This window comes from Salvelinus sp. IW2-2015, linkage group LG27 (genome assembly GCF_002910315.2).
Source record: "Salvelinus sp. IW2-2015 linkage group LG27, ASM291031v2, whole genome shotgun sequence".
NCBI lineage: Eukaryota > Metazoa > Chordata > Actinopteri > Salmoniformes > Salmonidae > Salvelinus > Salvelinus sp. IW2-2015.
Genome location: NC_036867.1, coordinates 33,143,305 through 33,165,177, shown reverse-complemented (window position 1 = coordinate 33,165,177; position 21,873 = coordinate 33,143,305). Strand labels below are relative to the sequence as shown.

At 42.6% G+C, this 21,873-nt stretch overlaps 1 protein-coding gene across 1 annotated transcript; it reads left to right on the top strand.

Annotated features, from left to right (window-relative positions):
* The first annotated feature begins 405 nt into the window (after positions 1 to 405).
* LOC111953466 (cAMP-dependent protein kinase catalytic subunit PRKX-like) lies at positions 406 to 20,879 on the top strand. Its single transcript, XM_023972764.1, has 8 exons — positions 406 to 1,174; positions 4,351 to 4,519; positions 5,318 to 5,581; positions 7,672 to 7,791; positions 13,868 to 13,963; positions 16,839 to 16,896; positions 18,448 to 18,525; positions 18,722 to 20,879. Exons 1-8 carry the CDS (start codon positions 1,009 to 1,011, stop codon positions 18,845 to 18,847), a joined length of 1,077 nt encoding a protein of 358 aa, XP_023828532.1. The 5' UTR covers positions 406 to 1,008; the 3' UTR covers positions 18,848 to 20,879.
* Positions 20,880 to 21,873: the final 994 nt, after the last annotated feature.

Sequence of the window (21,873 nt, the reverse complement as noted above, 5' to 3'; positions counted from 1 at the left end):
CCCACACCCCACAGCCTCTTATCCCCACCCTCCGCACTGCAGTACATGAGTAAATAATACACACCCCATTACTCAGAGCTTTCAGGTTTTACTGTGTCAAGGGTTTACAGAGAGAGTGGAGATTAGTTCGCTATCTAAAACCTTGCAATTTGAGATTAGGCTACATTTAGCTAGTGCTGTGTACTGGTACTCTTTACTGTCTGTATCAATCTAATCTCACCGTGGAAACCGTGTTTCATTTGAGTGGCATGTCTTCAAACTGTACATGTGGAAAGAACATTTACGGCCGTTTTCCAGCTGTCTGTCAAACGGGTCTCCGCCCCTTTAATCATACCATTGGTTTAATTTGCACATGGGGTGTTTAGTCATTGGTCTGTTTTTTGTCAACACAAAGCATTCCCCACTTCTCCCTTGCCCTGTCTGTGTGTTGTTGAACTGGGTGAGGTTCAATTTACGAACGAAGGAGAGAAGTAAATAATTTAAATGTCTCATATCTTTCTTGCTAGCCAACTAGCTTCCTAGGACGGAAGTTAAGCTAGCGAGACAACACGAGACCCCCTAACTACTCAAGCGGAGGCTCGTACGGAAACGGGCAGTATGAGTTTGTAGTTTGACATTAGCTAGCTAACGTTGGTCATTCATTCATTCAGACGCGAGGTGTGGGATGGTTTTCTTTTGTGTTAGCTATAGCCTGATAGCTACTCCGTTTGCTATGGCTAGCTAGCTTCTGCATTTGACAGCAGTGACCGCTCGAGCTACATCATGCGATTCCGCAAGGATACGATCGTCACCTGTTTTCTAGCTATCAAGACAAATAAGATGCTCGCTTGTCCAAGGGAAGTAGCCACATGTGATTTAAACCCGTAGTTTGTATTAGGGAATAAGGTGGACACTGATCTTGAGAATTGGCTACTGTAGCCGTCATTGGCTATCTATCCTCGGCGAAACCGGTTTGGTAAAGTGGCTAAAGTGATTGCTAGCATAGCTACATTTGGATGCATAAGGAAAATGGCATCAACAAAGGCAAAGGTTGGGATAATTAATGAAAGCAACTCCATTCGTGAGAGTGCCAAGACCTGCGCGAGCAGTCCCATGTTGTTGGCCGGAGCAGCATCGTTAACATTGAACAACAGGACATACTCACTCGATGACCTGGACACCATTTCCACAGTTGGTAAGTTTGGGCAGCAAGACCGTATGTTACAGTACACACACTGGTGAAACTGGTCTGTCTATCACAGGGCTTCTCACACTATCCTGCCTATCAACTAGGCTATATAGGGCATAAGCTACTACTGGTACATGTGTGGCTCGTGCAGAACAGCACAAGCAATGAAAGCCAAGGCGACTATGTGATCAGCCATTCCATGGAATATGACATGGTGATATGCTGACCATGAAACATCATTCAACTCTTGAGTCAGAAGAGCTGTCATGACTCTGTTCGGTCTGCTACTTAATCTGTCAACCGGGAGTGGACAGGGATGTTCTCGGTTTCAGTCAAGCTCACCCATAGGTTTATTGCCCACTCTGTGGCCAATCATTGAGGGATTCATCATCCCACACGGTTGCTGGGATGGTCAACATTTTCTTGACATGGCATTAAGGGAAATATCAGTGTACATCTCAGGGATCAAGGAGGATTAATGGTTGCATTGCATACATGAAATAACCATCTTGAGAAGTGAAAGCTGAATGGAGGAAACTCTTACTTCCCTTATCAGACTTTTGCTACATTGTAACTCTTTGCACTAGTTTAGAGAGGGTGAGTATATATTTTTTTGTAAAAAGGAACTAGCTATATTAGTAAGGTGAGGTGTCAGATGTTCCTGTTGTTATTGTGAGCAGTGCCCTGTGAATGTCAAAGTTCATGTTTGGTTCTGCTCACTCTTGTCTGGGCGTGTATGTCCTTTCACTGCATGGGTAATGTGTCAGCAGACTCAGCTGTTGAACTGTGTTTTTTTTTCACCTGGGTGGAGTCCACTCTGTGGTGAGTCTAAAGCCAGAAACCAAGAATGTTAAAACAACATGCACTACTTCAAGACTGAACACAGGCTACTGATCACGAAAACCACTTAATCTTTTACAGCGCTCTCATATTTGATTCATGACGAGGCGGACACTTGGCTAATAGAGAATTCCCATCTCATTCTAAGCCCACGCGATCAGGGAAAGCATGAAGCTTGAAATCCCCCAGATAAAATCATCCAATTTGCAAAACCTTTTGTTAGATGATGATGAGAGGGATTTACTGCTTATGACAAATCAGTTACATGTCTTGACGACTGCTTTTGTCTAATGGTCATTGAAATAATGAGGCACCTGGCTCTCACGTGACATTCGAAGCTTACAGGCATTTTGCCCATCTTTCGTGCATATGAAATGTTTTCTGGTGATGAGGCAAAAATGGTGGGTCCTAAGTCTACATCAAGATACGTGGCCGCTGGCCAAGTGCATTGAGTAGCATCAACAAGCTAGGCTCTTATTATTCCAGGTTTGGCCTTGTTCCATCGAATATGTAGTGCCTGTCAAATCAAATCAAAACACGGGCCTATCTAGTTCTGCTCCCACAAAATTAGAACAAGAAACAGTCTGTATTCTATTCAAATACATGTAGGCTAGCATCCAGCAAACCAAGAATCTGACAAAACAACACACCTTAGCTGTGGAAATAAGTGTCACTGTTTCTCACTCTAATTGAGTCAGCAAAAATAGGTCAGCTATTTTACCCTTCTTTTCCAAGTGAGCTAGATCTCTGGTTTGTTTCCGTGAAAAAATACCTCACGTTGGTGTTGAGAGAAGCATCCATTTTGTGCCATTTGTTATCATATAGCCTAGCTGTTTTTCTTTTTTTTGGAAACACTATTCAGTATTCAGTACACCATGCAAAGTAATCAGTGCAGTATTTGGTGCGTATCACTTTGCCTCAGGCGTTGCTCTATTGGAGAGAAAAGGACAAACCAGGCTTGACCCACTTGCAGGGGAAAACCTATGTCACATGGCCAAATTAAATCATGGGACATTTCTGGTGGTAATCACTCAATATGATGAAAGTAGTATATACATGCACACAGCTAAAAATGCAACAGGAGCTACAAGATCAGCAGGAAGAAAAATTTCAGTTTGCTGCTTCCACAAGAAGATTAGGCTACTTGAGGGAGCAACACACGGTGATCGGAAAAGGACATTACCATATGTCTTTACTGTGCTGACAGGTACTAGACCTAATCTCTCTAGACAGTTGGCTTCTGCAGCAAGGCTTCCTTCTGAATACAAACAAAATATTGATTGAGCTGTTGCCTAAAAACTATGCACATGTCATTATTAGCTAATTTATAATGAGCAAGGTGCTCACGATGTTTGCCAAAAGATTTTCTTTTGCTGTTTTTCGTGCTTTAGTAGTGTAGGCCTGAAGCCTGCTTGTTGGGAATCTCGAGATAAGTAGTACTAGGCCCACGAGGAGAGGACAAAAATCCATAGAATATCCATCTGATTGTGCTGAGTGTACAAGAACGTATCTGCCTTGAGGCGAAATATTACACCAGCAATGTTTTCAGATATGGTAGTGCTGCTGAGCTCAGAGTCAAACCTGACCATTATCTAACCTCTGTGTTATCATATGATGAGTAAAAAGACAAAGGGTTTGGGCTTTGCTTGCTTGCTTGCTCCTATTAGATTACCATGGAGACTGAGAACAGGGAAGGACAAAGATCCCTTGTATGAGGTAAGCCCAAACGTGCTAGAAGCCAACATTCCATGACTCTATCGGGGGATTGTGAGTCCATCTCTCTGTTCTCTCTGTTTGTCTACTCCCTCTCTCCTTACTCACAGTGAAATATGACTAGGCATAGGGTGTTATTTTGTACTCCTCTTGACCAGGAGATGGGAATAGAGAAACAATTTGAGTTGTTGACCCGAAATAATGAGCTCAGACTTGTAAAAGCGTGAGAAGACAACTCAAGGAATCTTCGACAGTTCTTTCAGATTCAACCTCTTTAATTGATGGAAGGGTTGAAGACATGTCAGAGGTAATTGAATGTCAAAAACATCGCAAATATAGCATTCTGATTTCATGATCTGACTTAACCACAGATCTCTTCTTGATTATCAAATCAAATTGTATTTGTGCCGAATACAACAGGTGTGTAGACCTTACAGTGAAATGCTTTCTTTTCAAGCCCTTAACCAACAATGCAGTATTAAGAAAAATAAGTGTTAGGTAAAAAATAATTGTGGTTGATTTAATCTGATAATAATCTGAATTGAACGTTGCTCTATGACATGTGGGTGTGTGTGACAGAGAACTTAACGCCTTGTCTAATGACTGTTCTCTCTCTCTCGTTGCTTCAGGCACAGGGACCTTTGGCAGGGTGTTCCTGGTGAAAGACAAGAAGAGCAGGGCGTTCTACGCTCTGAAGGCTATGAAGATCCTCGACGTGATCCGGCTGAAGCAGGAGCAGCACGTCCACAACGAGAAGGAAGTCCTGACCGAAGTCAACCACCCCTTCCTCATCAGACTGTGAGTGTCTGATCACCTCAACACCATGTAGCATAAATGGCTATGTTTTGTTAAGTTATGCTATCATAACGTAAAGAGAAGGAAGTCCTGACCGAAGTCAACCTCCCCTTCCTCATCAGACTGTGAGTGTCTGATCACCTCAACGACACATAACGTAACCAAACATAGCCTAACATGGCTGTCATAACATAAAGAGAAGGAAGTCCTGACCGAAGTCAACCTCCCCTTCCTCATCAGACTGTGAGTGTCTGATCACCTCAACACTACCGCCATCATCAGCCACAGATCTGTTGGAGGTGGATTTCATATACACTACCGTTCAAAAGTTTAGGGTCACTTAGAAATGTCCTTGTTTTTGAAAGAAAAGCAAAAAAAATGTGTCTATTTAAAATAACATCAAATTGATCAGAAATACAGTGTAGACATTGTTAATGTTGTAAATGACTATTGTAGCTGGAAAAGGCAGATTTCTAATGGAATATCTACATAGGCGTACAGAGGCCCACCCCTGTTTTCCAATGGAAAGTTGTGTTAGCTAATCCAAGTTTATCATTTTAAAAGGCAACTTGATAATTAGAAAACACTTTCCACTTTCCACGCCACTTTCCACTTGTCCTCTACAACTGTTTTGACAAGGCCCATGCCACGTACTGTAAGCTGAGCAAACACTGCCCAGACTACCGTGTCGTTTAACTCTCTACATCCAACCACTGTTGCCCGACAAATAATATTTGTGTTTGAATAGAGTCACCTTGTTCAAATGTACCGGTGTGTTTATTTCCTGTTTATACCTTCCAGGTTCTGGACCCACCATGACGATTGTTTACTATACATGCTGATGGACTACGTCCCAGGCGGCGAGCTGTTCAGTTACCTCCGTAGCCGCGGCCGCTTCAGCAACACCACGGGCCTCTTCTACTCCACGGAGATCGTGTGTGCCATCGAGTACCTCCACTCCAAAGAGATCGTCTACCGAGACCTGAAGCCGGAGAATATACTGCTGGACAGCGAGGGACACATCCGCCTCACGGACTTCGGCTTCGCTAAGAAGCTCTCGGACAGGTATGATGCAATGCCGTAGAGTGCAACTTTGTTGTCCGTCGAAACGGAAATGTCTCTTTGGACTGTGTTATTATATTTCCAACCTCCCTGAGACCACACACACACACACACACACACACAGAGAGAAACACACCCTAGAGACTGGAAGCAGCACAGGGTCAGCCGCAGAGCAGCGTCCCGTATGAGCTGTTCGTCCCCACAGGTATCATCCCATCTGGGAGCAGGTGTACTGCACAGCCAGGACATCCTTAATTGTTAGACATTATGCCCCCTAACAAGTCATAACCAGGATATTATTAGACTGCCATGTTAATTGTGGTAGTGAATGCTGTTTGTTTTTCTGTCTCATTGTAAGACTATAACACTTTTAGGAATTGTAGCCATACAGACATATTTGCCTGATTGGTACAGTAGGGATATAGATATCCTTCCTGAAGTTGTCATTTTACACATCCATATAATATTCACAGAATGTATGGAGGGGAATCCTCGCTCTGTCTAAGACGGAATCCCAGAACATGAGGAAAGAATCCAACGCTGAGATGAAATTGCCGTTATTTTGTTTTTATATTAGCGTTACAAGCAGCTAGTCCTCTTCGGTAACCTCCGTAGGATTGGAAAGCTGCAGCACTCAGGTTAAAATAGTTTTGTATCTGCAGTGCAGTAGTGTAGTGATACTGCAGTAGCGCTAGTGTTTTGCAGGGAGCCTCGCTGTACACAAACCTGACCCACTGACATGTAAACAGAATGGACTAAGATTACATTTTCTCTGGCCGGGAGAGTAAAACAGAGTTTGAGTAGATGTGTCTCTGATGTGCAACTTGTGACCCACTTAAAGAAATGGAAGGCAAAAGAAATTGCCTCGAATGCGGCAAGAGTGTGAAGAACAAACGAATGAGCGAGCTGGCTGCCTTGCCACTGGTGGTGTTCCTCGTCTGTGTGCGCGTGCTTGCGTGTGCGCGTGATCAGTTTGGAAGGTGAAACGATACCCCACTGTTGATGCTTCCACAGTGCCACCTAATGGCAGAATGGACCCGCTTTAGGTTCTAGGATGTGCTCTGAGGTTACCGGTTTATTAGACTAGCTTTGCCAGTCGTAGAGCAGCACTCTGTCCAGAGAGTACTCTGAGTCTGAGGTAGGTACTCTATGCCTATCTGATAAAGGTTGCAATGCGACAAAAAATCTACAATTACAATGCAAGCTGCATTTTCCACATTGCAACCAAAGTGTTCCGTTCTCGTTCACTTCAAAATGTATAATAAAGATGGAAATGAAATCAGGGACCTTGAGCCTGCCCCTTAAACAGAGTATCCATTTGCATACAAATGAACCATCACCACGGCAACTGAACAAGAGTTATTTTCCAGGGGGCCATTTGTTTTATACATTCTTTTTATTCTGAACATTAAAACATCTGATAAAAATGATAATTTGTGGTGTCATATTCTGCTCCCCACTTCAGATTCTCTCCCTGGCCTGATCATAGCGATCCAGGGTTTTATATGTCCTCCATACAGTGTTAATCAGCTGTACTATTGAACCAAAGACATTGATCTACCAATAACACAACGAGAACCAATACTTCCAACAAACTAAAGCTCCGTCACTCTGTTGGATCCAAATACCACCCGATAGTACTGTGAGATCAGGCTACACACGTTGTATTAGTTATACCATATCAGTGCACATACTACTGTGAGATCAGCCTGCATAGGCTACACTACACCTGACTGAAGGACCAGTCGACTGACAACTGATACTATTGTGAGAGCAACCTCCATACAGGACACTACTATAAACGGCAGGGTGATTACTTTACAAGACTGGGGTTCTCTTTCCCTGCATGTAACAGAAGTCTTCTCTTCTAGGGTAAACTCATTGGAATGTGCAGTGTGTGCTGCGTACAGGGTGACCCTTGGGGAAACCTAGGCTTAGAAGGGTCAGTCAGTCAGACCTGATTGGCCACACAGCCAAAATACYTTGTATGTTGCACGTTCCTGTGTTCTGTTGTAGTAACGTAACATCTAGAATTGAAATAGTTCAAACTGGTATTGTTTCTCTTTTGTGTCTCTCTCCATCGCTCCATCCAGGACGTGGACTCTGTGTGGAACCCCGGAGTACCTGGCCCCAGAGGTCATCCAGAGCAAAGGTCATGGCCGGGCGGTGGACTGGTGGGCCCTGGGGATCCTCATCTTTGAGATGCTGGCTGGGTGAGTAGTAGTGTCCTATCCTCTGACTGAATGGGAAGGACTGGTGTTGAGCTGAACACTAGTGGCATGAGTCCTGACTGGGAAGGGGTTTAACTGAATACTGGAATGTCCCCTGACATGGCAGGGTTCAACACCAGGGGGCCCCAGTCCACCAGAGGACAAGATGACTGGGTGTTAGTAGCAGGGTTTGGGGTCAATTTCATTTATATTCAGAAAGTAAACTAACATTCCATTTCTCCTCATTGATTTTTAATAAAAAATATTGGAATCGGAATTTCAGTTTACTTCCTGAATTGAAATAGAATTGACACCTTCCTAGTGTAGTAGTATGTATGAAGAGTGGCTATCCTCTATGGACAATGGGCTCTGTCTATGAACATTGGGTAGTATCCAGCAGAATGTCTGTGGCGAGTCAATGGTGAGACAAGTGTGCTGTTATTCAGAGAGTAGACCTCGTGAGGTTACGTCACTCTGTAGTGGGCTTAATTCCAAGACCAGTCTGCCTTTTTGTTTCTGTGATGACAGAGGTGGACGGTCTTAAGGATGAAAGGAAGGTTACAGATTGAAGAAAGGTCAAAGGTAACTTATTCTGACACATTTCCACGTGTGTGATCTGTGGAGACCAAGGTTTCATAAAAACAAACTCTGGTGCCTTAAAGCTATGCTCTCTCGTCTGAGAACCCCACTCAGTCACTCATTAATTCAAGGCCTACAGAAGCACTGCTGAAATAGGTTTTCTATAGACAGGCCGTAGTTGTACCATAGCGTAACGATGCCGGGTTTGTGTTCCAAATGGCACCCTATTCCCTATGTAGTGCACTACTTTTGAACAGAATCCTGGTCAAACGCAGTGCACTACATAGGGAATAGGGTGCCATTTTGGAACAGAAACAGTCGCGCTGGGCCATTTAGCTATGGTACATCTGCGGCCTGGTGTCTATAGAAATCCTAATTCAGCAGTGCTTCTGTAGAGTACACTGGCCTTGAATTAATTAATTAATAAATGGCTCGSTGACTGAGTGGATGTCTGCTAGCAACATATAGCATCACTCATGTGGCCGGCTGCTCWTCCGCTCCTCTTTGAAACGAGGGAACCAAGTTAAATGATTTGTTCTATATAGCCCAGCCTARACATGAGTTAAGTGCTTGCTTTTTGCTTATAATCCACATGCATTTCTGCAGGCGTCACATAGGCTACATATACTAGGCTAAATATGTAGGYCCTAGGCTATGTTTGCACTCACTGAACTGTGAGGCGATAAATGCCAAGTGCCATATTATTAAGCAATAAGGCACGAGGGGGTGTGGTATATTGGCCATATCACAAACCCCTGAGGAGCCTTATTGCTGTTATAAACTGGTTACCAACGTAATTAAAGCAGTAAAAATAAATGTATTGTCATACCCATGGTATACGGTCTGATATACCATGGCTGTCAGCCAATCAGCATTCAGGGCTCGAACCACCCAGTTTATAATATTACATAGYCAATGCGTTGGCTCATACAATCCATGGAAGCAAGTGAGAAGGGCTCTGATAGCGTACTGAACATAACACTATCACAGAGGTTCCCAACCAGGGACCCCTGGGGGTACTTTGCCTATCTACAGGGGGTACTTAAGAAGACTCAGGAGACCATAGGCCTACTGGTAAAATGCACACGAGGGGGTAAATCACGTGTACTCCAGCAGAGCAAAATTCAGTTGGTGATATAGTAACAGGCAGTGGTTCCCAACCTTTTTTTTCGATCATGTGAATTAGTCGCCCCTAGAGGGCACTAGTTTTTATAACCTCYGGACAGTACACAGGATGGGTTTGGGTGTATGTTTGTTTTGCTATGGAAATGTAGCATAGCCCTTATCCCCAGAGTGGGTCAAAAAMAAATATCTGACATTTGACTTCATATCTACGCCTTTTGAATAAAATCAAAGTTGATAGGCCTAGAATGTTTAATTTGATTAAYTATTTTTTGTATTTTACATATTGATTAAATCTATATGAATATAGAAACGTGCGACTGGACAAGAGTGGTAGTGAAGTTGTCAGTGAATCAGGGGTCTTTCTGTACGTGCCTCTTCACCTCACCCTAGTCTTTTCATGTGCCAGTGGAGAATTCAGTGGCCTTGGCTTCTAGTGAAGAAAAATGTGACCTTCTCCATAGCATTCGTCACACCGGCCTTTGAAGTGTGCGCACACACTCGGCGCTCCAGGAGACAAAAGCTCCCTTCAGAACAACACGCCCTAAAGGTTGACTGCCGCGTAACCGTTCTGTCAAAGGTCCTGTAGCTTCCGTAGTGGAAGAATGTAGAGTGGGGGCTTCTGAAAGTTACGTGGTGTGGTAGGTTTACACACTCAGTCATCCATCGGCCCCAGGGTCCTGACTTCTGGGAATAATCATGACGAGGTCACCTGTGCACTTAGCTCCACACACACTCAGTCCAGCCCGCCTGTATCTTACACACACACACACACCGACACACATACTAACACACACCGACACACATAGACAGTCCAGTAGGCTTGTATCATCCTGTATCTAATCCTGCCTGSAGGGGGAGCCTGCTCTCCTTAATGACAACCGCCCTGTCTTTGTGTGTGGTCCTCCCTCCCTCCCACTCACATCACAACATCTTATCTGGTCAATGTAGCCTATTCCAGTTCCATGTGAACCGGAAACTGTTTTAATTTCTCAACTTATAGGCCTAACTGTTTTTCTACAATATATGGAAGATGGATATTCTTGAGAGTACTCTTGTCCATTCTTGCTGTAGCTGTGCTAGTTTAAATCTACTCCTAAACACCTAGGCCTACTCCGACATACAGACTATCCGAACTCCTACTAATAAACACCTAGGCCTACTCCTACATACAGACTATCCTAACTCCTACTAATAAACACCTAGGCCTACTCCTACATACAGACTATCCTAACTCCTACTAATAAACACCTAGGCCTACTCCGACATACAGACGATCCRAACTCCTACTGCTAAACATGTTAGTAGTTCCCTGTTTTGATTGATCCTGTTTTCACCATGTCCTCCAACCGTTCCTCTCCCCATCCTCCCCCCTGTGGAATCTTGGCGACACCTCCGGTGTTACGTAAGCCGTAGGTTACTGTTACATAAGAGGAGCCAAGTCTCTAGGCTCTCACTATCCATCACCGGGGACCTAGACTAATCTACCGGCAGGCTGGCGGGGGTACCGGTGGGAGTGGGGTGGTAGCCTGGGGGGGGTAGACTGCACTTGGCCTCCCTCCCTCTCTACCATCCAGTAAGGTGAGGACCCATCAAGACAGCAGCTCTCTGTTGATTCATCCTTTGGCTCCCCTCGTATTCTACCAACGCCCAGGCTCTTCCTCTTTTTCCCCCCCTCCCTTCTGCTCTGACATTCACTGTAGAGACATGTCCCTGCTTAAGACATTACATTCCCCTTGGCAACGAGCTTCTCTGAAGGACTTCTCTGAAGTTCACCTTTGATCGTTGGTAATATGTCTTATCTGGCTTTCGTCTGACCGTCTTACTTCAATGAATCTATGACACAATTCTCTCAGACCTTTATGTAACAATTGCTTAACACTATGGGCTACTGTATGTTTAAGCTTAAACTCTATTGGACCAGGTCCGCTACTGGAGCAGTACGGAGAACTGAAAACCACACAACTGAATAATTTCGGAAAAGAATGCCGGCTTGTATAAATAAAAATACTTACAAAAAAATGAATCACCTTGAGTAAATATTGATATGTGAAATTTGTACGATGAGCTCAATATGAATGAAATGCATCAATAGTACAATAGACTTAGATATCGGCCATACATCCTGGCTATAGTTTACTAGGGCCCACCCAACAGTTCAATAGAAATACAATAAACATGAATCCACAGAAAAACACAACCCAATTCACAAATACCGACTTATAAACCACTATGACATGGAATCAAATGTGAGTGACTGTGCCAATCAGAGTGTAGCATCTGCTTATAACAATCCCACTGCAATGTATGATGCAATGATGTCTTGCAAGAGAAATCCTACCACACCATAGTTGGCGGTGCAAATTCAGTGTTCTCCAAGGAAAAGAAATCTTCGCATGCAAATCGTCTTGTTGATGTCCTGGGTTCGGGCGGCTCGCCATCCTTGGTGGAACTGAATCCATACAACAACAAAAAAAAGCCTGACCAAATCCTGGCGTCAATCTTTCCCTCCATCCCTTCACAGCTTCTTTGTATAGATAGGTGAGTGTTAATATCCAGTTCTCTCTTTTTAGTTCAGTTTCATACAACTTCTCAACAATTTGAAACTTAGTTTTTCTTCCATGGAATGGCGGTAGTTCTTCACGTTCCATTCTAGCTCTTTTTTTATTTTATTATTATTTATTTTTTTCATGTTGGCACCAACTGGTGTATAACGTGAGGTTAGGAGAGGGACTAAGAGAATATTGAGTTTTGATAGGCTCACAATAAACTGCTCGCCATGCAGCTTCTGGCAGCAGATTTGTAATAGCTGTCAACTTAAACATAGCAAGATAGTATAATGTGTTTGATTACTGGAATCTCACTAGTAACGATAGGTTTTCTACATTAGTTGGCCTGCGTTACGTTTGGTCTGTGTTACACATCAAAACAGCCTCCAGGCCCCCATTCCACGGGCAGAGGTTTCTGACTGCTTTTTGACTGGCTCAGCTCGACAGCCCCTGTGACAAACTGGTGTGATTATCCGGCTGTCTGCTGCATGTGTAATGTATTTAGCTAGGCTGGCCTGGCCCATTATGTAACGCAGCCTGCACGGTTAATGGCTTGTCCAGGTTGGAGCAGTGCTGGGGAAGCATTCACCATTAAACCATCAGAGTCACCAGAATGCAGCTGATTTGGTCTGAGGAGCTACAGCTCTGTACTACACAGAGACACGTAGGCGAGTGTGTTCATACATGTGCGCAGACACACTACACACACACACACAGGGTCAAACGGCACACACAGGTCACCAGATGAGGTATTTAAACTGTAGGGTCACGTGTTTCACTGCTTTATGTTGTCGTGTACTTTAGTGCAGCCCTTTCAATTTTCTGTTTATAGCTAGGTTTCCATCCGTCAAAAAAACGGAATAAAAATAATATGTGCATTTTACCACCACAGATCTGTTTCCATCAAATTGATTTGTTGCGGATAAAAAGCTGTGCGTGGTGACGTAGGACATATCAAAATAACTTTTGCGGTTAAATTCCCATGTACCGAAAAATAAATGCAGTTAAATAGGTTTCCATCTCATTTTCAACTCTACTGATGGTTTTGTCACAAAAAAAWATGCGTTTTATATAGCAAATGTGCCCACTCTGGTCTTGACAGCTGGGCTCTAGTCAACGGCTCACAGATGGCGGGTAGGCAACAAAATGATGAGATTGTAATGGACAAAAAAGAGATTATTTGTCAAACATCACCACCCTGTGAAGTTCATCACAACGTACTTCATCTGTAACCTAATAAACTGCATGTTTTTCCATGCCGTAGTGGGAGGACATTTCAACATTTTACATCATTTAGCAGACGCTCTTTAGCAGACCATCCAGAGTGACTTATAGAAGTGGGTACATACATTTTCATACMGGACCTCTGTGGGAATCGAACCCACAGCCCTGCCGTTGCAAGCGCCACCCTCTACCAACTGAGCCACACGGGACCACACAAAATATCAACGTGTGACACTAAGTTTACTTCAGTATAATGGTTGTCAATATTTGCGCATAAATGCATTTCCACTGCCATTTCTCGCCCAATCAATTTAACAGACACATCTTGTATAGCGTATTTTGCTTGGCGYACATTTAGAAAGTTTACCGACAAATTTGCCGTTTCCATCAAGCCTGTCGTGACATTTTAATCTGACGTACTTGACTCGCATAAATAGGTTGGATGGAAACCTGGCTTTTGATGCTATTTTTAACCTGGTGATTTAATAAAAAATAAAAAAATTGTGTTTGCCAATAGGAGCAAACCTTTTGAAGGAGTTTGCAAGTAATCACCGGTTGAGGAGAGATGACTGTTTTCTGACATGTTCTTTTATTTTTCCCTCCAGGTACCCACCGTTTTTTGATGACAATCCTTTTGGTATTTATCAGAAGATCCTCGCCGGGAAGCTGGAATTCCCGCGGCATCTGGATTTCTATGTAAAGTAGGTCGTACACACACACACCCACACCCACACACAGGCACACACCCAAGCACAGGGGATTGTGCGTGAAATAATGGAGGGAAAGTACCCAAAGTCTACCACTACCTCGGCACAAATGTATTCCATCATGATACATAATATACGATAAGCCATCTTATATCATTTCAACTTGAGAGGAGAATTTATGGATGTTGTTTTTCACATCACATTTCAATCAGATTTTTWGATTTAGGTCTTGGCATGCAGGAAACAAAATGTTCCTGAGATAAGTCCTTCTCCAGACTGTAATTGGAAACAACCGCATCCACCACCACACTCTCTCTACCCATAACAAACAGTGTGTTTTGGAAATGCATTATTACCAATAATCATGATTAGGACCTGACAATTGGAATTTGTCAGAGGTGCATTGTGAATACCTTTAGTTGTGAATGTGCATCTGGGAATGTACTAAATCCTATATTTAACATATCTCTCCAGTGTGTGTGTGTGTGTGTGAGACGTGGGTGTGTGAGACGGTGTGTGAGACCGTGTGTGTGTGTGCCCGCCGCGCACGCAGACAACGGATCTACGGTGTGTGCTAACGGCTGCGTCACACAGCGCAACCATCCTCCCAAACGACCGGGTCAATCAGCCTCCCATGCAGAAGATGAAGAGCTAGCTACGCTGAATGTGGGGTGTGGGCCCTCACTAATGACACACCTGCTGAGTTGGAACTCGTCCTTTTCAACCCATCACAACCGTCACACTGCTCCTCAGAACGAGCTGGGGTTGGAGTAATGTGAGGAGATTACCAGCTTTAGGAGGAGAGGTCTGGGACGCACTCAATCAGCCCTGACACACTGTCCCAAACCGGATACCTGGGAGAGGCCACCACACACACACAACACACACACACACACACACACACACACCACACAACACACACCACACACACACACACACCACACACACACACACACAGTGTTACCTAACGCACATACACACACAGTCCCGCTGCTACACACACACACCCACACACACACCACCAGTCCCACTGCTACGTAACTAACTAACAATAGAGCCCCCAAACACTTTAAGCCGTCTATCTTTTGGCCACCAAAATAATATTTTTAAATATTCCTCAGCTATATCACTGTCACTGACCCACTCCCATCCATCCATCAGAACTGATGGGTAGAACCTGAGGCAGAGTTGCGTGCCTCTGGCTCTGGCTGTGTTTGTCTGTCCATTGCAGTAACTCTTTTCTATCGCAGAGAAGATAAGACGTGTTACAGTATTACTGAACAGGTGTAAGACCAACTTATTGTAAAGTGTTATATGCCATTTTAAATATGGTGTATTTAGTAACGACACTGTACAGGGCTTTCTGCATAGAAAAGAATTGGGGGCGGCAAAGTGTTTTTTCAGGCCGCCTTAATCCAAACAGAAAGAAAGATACAAAGTGTTTTCAGTGTAAACTTAAACGACTAAAACCAGATATGAACTATGAAGAAAAGATYATGGACCTATGTATTTTTAAATAAGAGGACTGTCGACTAACAATCACCCAAATAAAAACGAGAGAGTCAGGGGGAAATCAAAAATTCAAAAAACAATGCATTCAGGAGTATTTTTGTCATGGCATGGGGCCCCCATTTGATTTTGTTATAATGTTTGAGTCACTCAGATAGCATAAGTCATGGCAAAATGTGTAGATTTGCAGGAAATGCACTTTAAAACTGCAACAAAACGAAGGATCTCCGCCACAAGGCAAAATGTGTAGAATTCAAAAGAAAATGTTGGTCGGTGACTTCACCATTGGCCTTTCCCACCACCTAAGCCCCATTTTGATCCCCCAAAAAAGCCCTGCTGTGTGGTGTATTTCCATAGAAATGTACAGTGACATTGTTTGTCGCTTGCATATTGCATAAGATAGAATTGTCTCKGATTGGGCAATCAATTGGGGTTAAGGAAAGTTGTATTTCCCCTCAACSTTTTTATTTAACCAGGAAAAAAACATTGATGTTAGAAATGTCTTTTGTGATGGAGACCTAGCTAGAGGTCAGCAGGAAATAGCCAGTGTGTACATACAATTACAATGGTCAGTGACATTTTCTTTTAATCATTGCTTTAAACTCTGATTAAAGTCTTTAAAGTCTTTTGTAGWTCGTTCCAGGACCAAGGAGTATTATAGGAGTAGGATTGTTTCCCCATTTCAGTCCTTGGCCTAGGAACTGTAGAAGAGGGCACTGAATGAGAGCGGAGGCTGTCGGATTGTGAAGTTGTTGTTAGTTGGGAGGGTTTAAGACGCTAAAATGCAGACTGTCGATAATCGGATAGTATATTTACGTCTGTGCTGGCATCTCGTTGGTTGTGAGATATACATCAGCTTTATTGAAAGCTCACTCTGTCAGCGCCGGCCGCATGTCATCGGAAAACTTACACTGTCATTTTAAAGACAAATTCATCCCTAAAGTATCCCTACTCCAGCATCTTCATAGTTGTGAAAAGTTTCACTTTAAAACCTGTCACTTTCCCTCAATTAAAAGAGAGGGAATGAAAGAGCAAGAGCGAGAGCGAGAGAGATGTTTCTGTCAGGATGCACCTCACATATATACACACACACACACACACACACACACACACAGGATGTACTGCTCTGTTACCCCATGGCATCTTTATGAGTCCGTCAGGTTATCTGTTGTTCCAATGGCCAAGCTCCTCCATCTTGTTGTCAGCTTGGATGGAAACGGACTTCTTGGCTTCTGACTGAAACTGCAGACCCGCAGTAAATCTGCTGTCTGAACACACACACACCCTGCTGTCTAGAGATGGATTGTTAGTGTGAACTCATTGTAACTCTCTCTCTGACTGTCTTTCTATTGTTTTCCAGAGATCTCATCAAGAAGTTCCTCGTCATTGACCGAGCCAGGAGGTTAGGCAATATGAAGGTGAGTTTCAAGATCAAATAATTATTGGGATTCGATTTCAGAAATGTTTATTGTCCAAGGCTATACTAAAACATTACATGAGAACAGATACACAGTACTAATTAAACAGAATTTCAAGTATTTTGTTCACTCGGCAGGTTGTGGAGTGAGTCTTTTGCAGTTTGACGTCACGCTCTCAACACTGAGACGGGAAAGGAAAAGGCCTAGGAAGTGACTGAATGTCTGCATTTGGTTCCAATTAGCTGGATACATAGAGGAAGTTGTTGTAGAGGTAGTTTGCACCGTTAAAGGGGTGGGAGGGGGTTTAGGGTGGATCACAGAAAAACGTATTTCCCCTTCCTATGCACTGTCAGTAAGTCAGTTTAGTAGTTAATCACATGGGGTGTCGGTTCATTACTTAGTCCTGCCATTTCAGCATAACTGGGCATTCTATGCAAATATGAATTATATCTTGCTGAAAAGATGCCCCCTTTGGTAGCCAGGATGTCCACTGTAGTAGTAGGAGTGAAGCCAGTATGCACAAGCCATCTGCACAGGAAATGTATAGGAGGCAACAGAGAAGCTGTGTTTGCACAGTGAGAAATGGAGTCTCCCTCCACAATGAACACGGTCTCTTGGTAACGCCATATTCCCTTTCATAGTGCACTACCTTTGAACAGGGCCCGTAGGGCTCTGGCCGAAAGTAGTGCACTATGTAGGGAATAGGGTTCCGTTTGGGACGCTGTYTCACTCAGTGGAGTGATCTGTAATTCCTCTCGCGTGGAATAATTTATTTTTACACCACTGTGATGAATTGGCTCTCCGTCATAACAGGAGGGATTTTATTTTTGAACTGCACAATGCTGCCCATTCTACTAGACACTGAGCGGTCCAAAGTAGGCGCCATGCACATCTTAACTCTCATGGCGAACTGATTGTTCCTTGTTTGCTTGCCACCGTTGTGTGCAGTATGTATGTATGRCTCAGGAACACTGCAGGCCTGGTTTGTACTCATCCACCTAAGATGGAAAGACGGAGTGAAAGAAAAAAAAACGTGTATTTATCTGTTTCAGACTTCTAGTCCCTGTAGTCTACCGACATTTTATGATTCATTCATTGGAATCATGTATGTATCTGGCACTGACGTTCAATCGAAGGATGATGTCTGAGTGTTTTGAATTACACAGTTGTTCAAAGGCATAAGAGTCAATGTGGGAGTATATGAAGGCTCTTTTCAATAAAACAACTGTCGGTAAGCACAATGATTAAATAAACATAATTCAGCACACAGTCTGTTATTGACTTGTGCCTCAAAGAGTTTTCTGAGGAAAATGTGCTAGTTAGCTGACTAGCTAGCTGACTCATGGAGTGGTCTAGCCACACACTCGCAGTATACAGGGTGAATCACCACAGACTCCACAAAGTGTTTAGAAAGAATGAATTTTTTTGCTCTAATTATTATTATTTCAAACCGTTTATTCCAGACGAGAAGAACGTTATTTATCCTGATTCCAGATTGTGTCGAATAGACCGCCCACAGGCGGCTCTGATGCACAATGTCTTCTCTTGCAGAACGGAGCAGACGATGTGAAAAAGCACAGATGGTTCAAGTCTATAGACTGGGATGGTGTACCTCTGAGAAAACTGAAGGTCTGTCACACTGGCTATGTTACACACGCAATCATCCAGACACATCAATGGGAACACTCGTAAAGCATAACCTTTATTTTCAGCATATACTGTTTTCATTAAACTCACCATTTAGAGTTGATATACTTATTTTTTTTTAAACACCTGCTTTTTAGCTCTTTGATGTATTCAGCGTCACATTTTTTTGTTCCCTCAGCCACCCATAGTTCCCAAGGTGTCCCACGAAGGTGACACGTCTAACTTTGATGCCTACCCCGAGGACGAGTGGAAGAAAGATGCACCTGTGCCTGCAAAGGATTTAGAAATCTTCAAGAACTTCTAAAAAAAAAAAACGGAAGTAACGGCAGAAATACTTCGAAAAACATATAGGTCTTGTYGAGAAAGACTCAAGAACTTTTAAGATCTTGGAAAAGGGGAGTCCAKCTTCTAGATGTTGAAAAAATATAGAAAGACTTCTGGATCTTGCTGAATAACAGAAAGGCTGGTAAATCATCTGAGATGTCACCATTGTGTGGTCAGCAAGAGAACTTCTAAGCTTCCAAGTCCCAGAACTTTATCTTGCTTGAAGACATTGAAGTGTTCCACATTGGGTGAAAGAGCAGGACAGCATTGACCTAAAAATAACTAAAAGCATCATCATATCACCACAATATTTATCTATCATTAATTTATTTTTGTTTGAAAAAGTTTTTTTTCACTTAACTAAAACCTCAATCCTCTGTCCTCAGTTTCTCTGAGCCTTCTCCTGTTATGCAAAAAATAAAATGATGGTCCTCTTTGAACCAAAGGACATTGTTACTGAAATGAATATGTTTAAAATGCAATAATCAGGAATTTTATATTTTGTTGGGCCAAAAAGGTTCCAGTTATCTTTGTTGGAACTTGTGGTACTCAACCAACCGAGCAAAGCTTATGATCCAAAAATGATCACGCATACAGTAGACTCAGTATTGAGCTGTACAGTAAATGGAATTTAGATATGTGGTCACTATATCCTTAGTAGATTGTACAGGATATTTGTCAATGAGAAAGTAGCAAACTTGTACAGGAACGTACTACAATATCATGCCAAGCAAGCTTTGAAATATAATTTTGTTGACTGGCCGCGAGTCAAATAGGCTGTTAAACTTGTCATTTTGAGCTGTAAGTACTTGGCTAACTATCGGCCAGACTTCCGTGCATGTGTGCATCAAGGCCAGACCAGAAAACGCTTGTAAAAGGTGCCTTTGGATGTTGACATGCTGTATGTCTTCTTCTTTTCTCCTGACAAGCTAGTGGTACTTTTTCAACTTTATTCATATCACACACACTGTTTATACTTGAGCTGTGCTGTTGAAAACATTGACTGTTAATAATAATATACGTGGAATAATTGTTGTGTGGAAGAAGTGTAGCTAGTTGGTGTATGTGGAATCGGGTTTCTCCCGTCTTTTTCTTCCGTCCACTTTGTCCTATTTTGCTGTTCACGCAATAACAAAAAATGTCCCTGTATATTGACTGGTATGTCTATCTTTCTCTAGGTCTCTTTCACGTACTATAAAGAACTGTAGAATACAGATCTCCAGCTGGTTTCATGTATAGCCAAGCAGGAAGTAGTCTCAGCAAGATGCTTGGCCATCTGCTTCAGGCAGCCAATAAACTCTTGTCTTCTCTCCACCAATCATATCACTGGCCCAGTAGAAAGCACATCATGACTAGACACATCATAGTACAATCACAAACTGTCTCTCACACTTACTTAGTAACACTTAAGTCATTTGTGTCAATTTTAGTCAACTTAAATTATTTGAATTGTTCAATTCAATTGCTTGTATGTAATGTTTTATGTTATTTTCTTAATGACCAATTATGAAACAATACTCAGTGTGAGTTTACACCAAAACGGACCGAATAATTAGGACTTTTAGTCAACGCATGTATTGTTTTTTTGCATCTTTTTTGTGTATCTAGGGAATTTGTGTGTATCTAGGGATATAAGTGTGTATCTAGGGAATGTGTGTGTATCTAGGGATCTAAGTGTGTATCTAGGGAATTTGCTTTACAATCCTCAGCCTTTTGCCTTTTTTTAAGATGTTGTTTTTGTTTATGTATTAGCAAAAAGAAAACGAATATGAAAGAAGAAATATTGTACTTTTAGGTCAATCCAAGCATATGATATTTTATACCCAATACCATTTTACCAATGCCTTTTGTCAAAGTGTATAGATTTTTTTTTTATTATTATTTAACAGCCTACCTTACAAACTTTGTATGGCCTTTTCATATTGTTAATGTTGCAGGACTGTATTTAACTTCTTGAGATACTGTTTAAAAGATCCACACAACCAGGATTAAAAACACCTCCTATCCACTGACTCAACAACTGATTCTCTTTCCTCTCAGAAGTGTGGTTATATTATATTGTAATGTATTAATAGTTTTAAAAATTTGGTTATTACTAAACTTTGCTTTCTGATAGGCTAGGTAGAATTGTTTCCATATTGCTTACATCTATGTAATCGTTTCAGATGTATTAGTACTTGGGGTGGTAGGAGCCAGGGTTAGATTTGTAACTCTGCATAGGATGTGATTTTCTATTTCCACATTGGTTTTGTATGTGCTGTAGGCGACATGTAAGTGATGTGACTGACGGTTGTCTGGTTAGCCAAACGCTATTAGAGTATCAAAACCTTTCAGCTTCTCTATGATTCAATAGCTCTTAGCTGGCCTTAGAAGTATTAGCTACCACTATTTCAAGTCATCAGACATTAACTTCCGGACTGTTTCCGTCGGTTGGTAATTTGTCTACAAGTTCACCGGCCTAGTCTGTATCTACCCAACATTGTAATTGAGTTGTGTGTGTGTGCATGAACACTTTAAACCGCACGGCAGTCATCGATTTTGGAGCTTCATTATCCCCTCTCTTAAAGGCTCTCATTCATCCAAATGAATCTAAAAAGGTATAATTTCAAGGAAGTAATTAGTGTTAACAGTGGAAAGTGACTCGTGTTGTCTGGACCTCCTTGTGTTGCATGACATCCAAGGCTGCTCCAGAGACGCAGAGTGGAGCAGCCTCGGTAATAACTGACTAATGAATCCCTTATGATCAGAGAGACTCCACTGAGACTCTGCGGCTGTTTTTCAAATGGCACCCTATTCCCTATATAGTGCACTACTTTTGATCAGGGCCCATAGGGTTTGGGTCAAGAGTAGTGCACTATAAAGAGAATAGGGTGCCAATTGAGAGACTGGRACTCTTTCCCTGACATCCCAGGAAAGCTGTGTGTGATCCTCAGTGAATATCACATCTTCTACRCGCTGCACAGTGCAGCTCATGTCCTGTTATTTTCTGTAATGGACGTGTGAAGA

Excerpts from the sequence above, each read along its gene's own strand:
- LOC111953466 (XM_023972764.1), top strand. The coding sequence starts at position 1,009 with ATGGCATCAACAAAGGCAAAGGTTGGGATAATTAATGAAAGCAACTCC. Across the intron at positions 7,792-13,867 it reads ATCTTTGAGATGCTGGCTGG|GTACCCACCGTTTTTTGATG; the intron begins GTGAGTAGTAGT and ends TTTTCCCTCCAG. Across the intron at positions 13,964-16,838 it reads CATCTGGATTTCTATGTAAA|AGATCTCATCAAGAAGTTCC; the intron begins GTAGGTCGTACA and ends ATTGTTTTCCAG.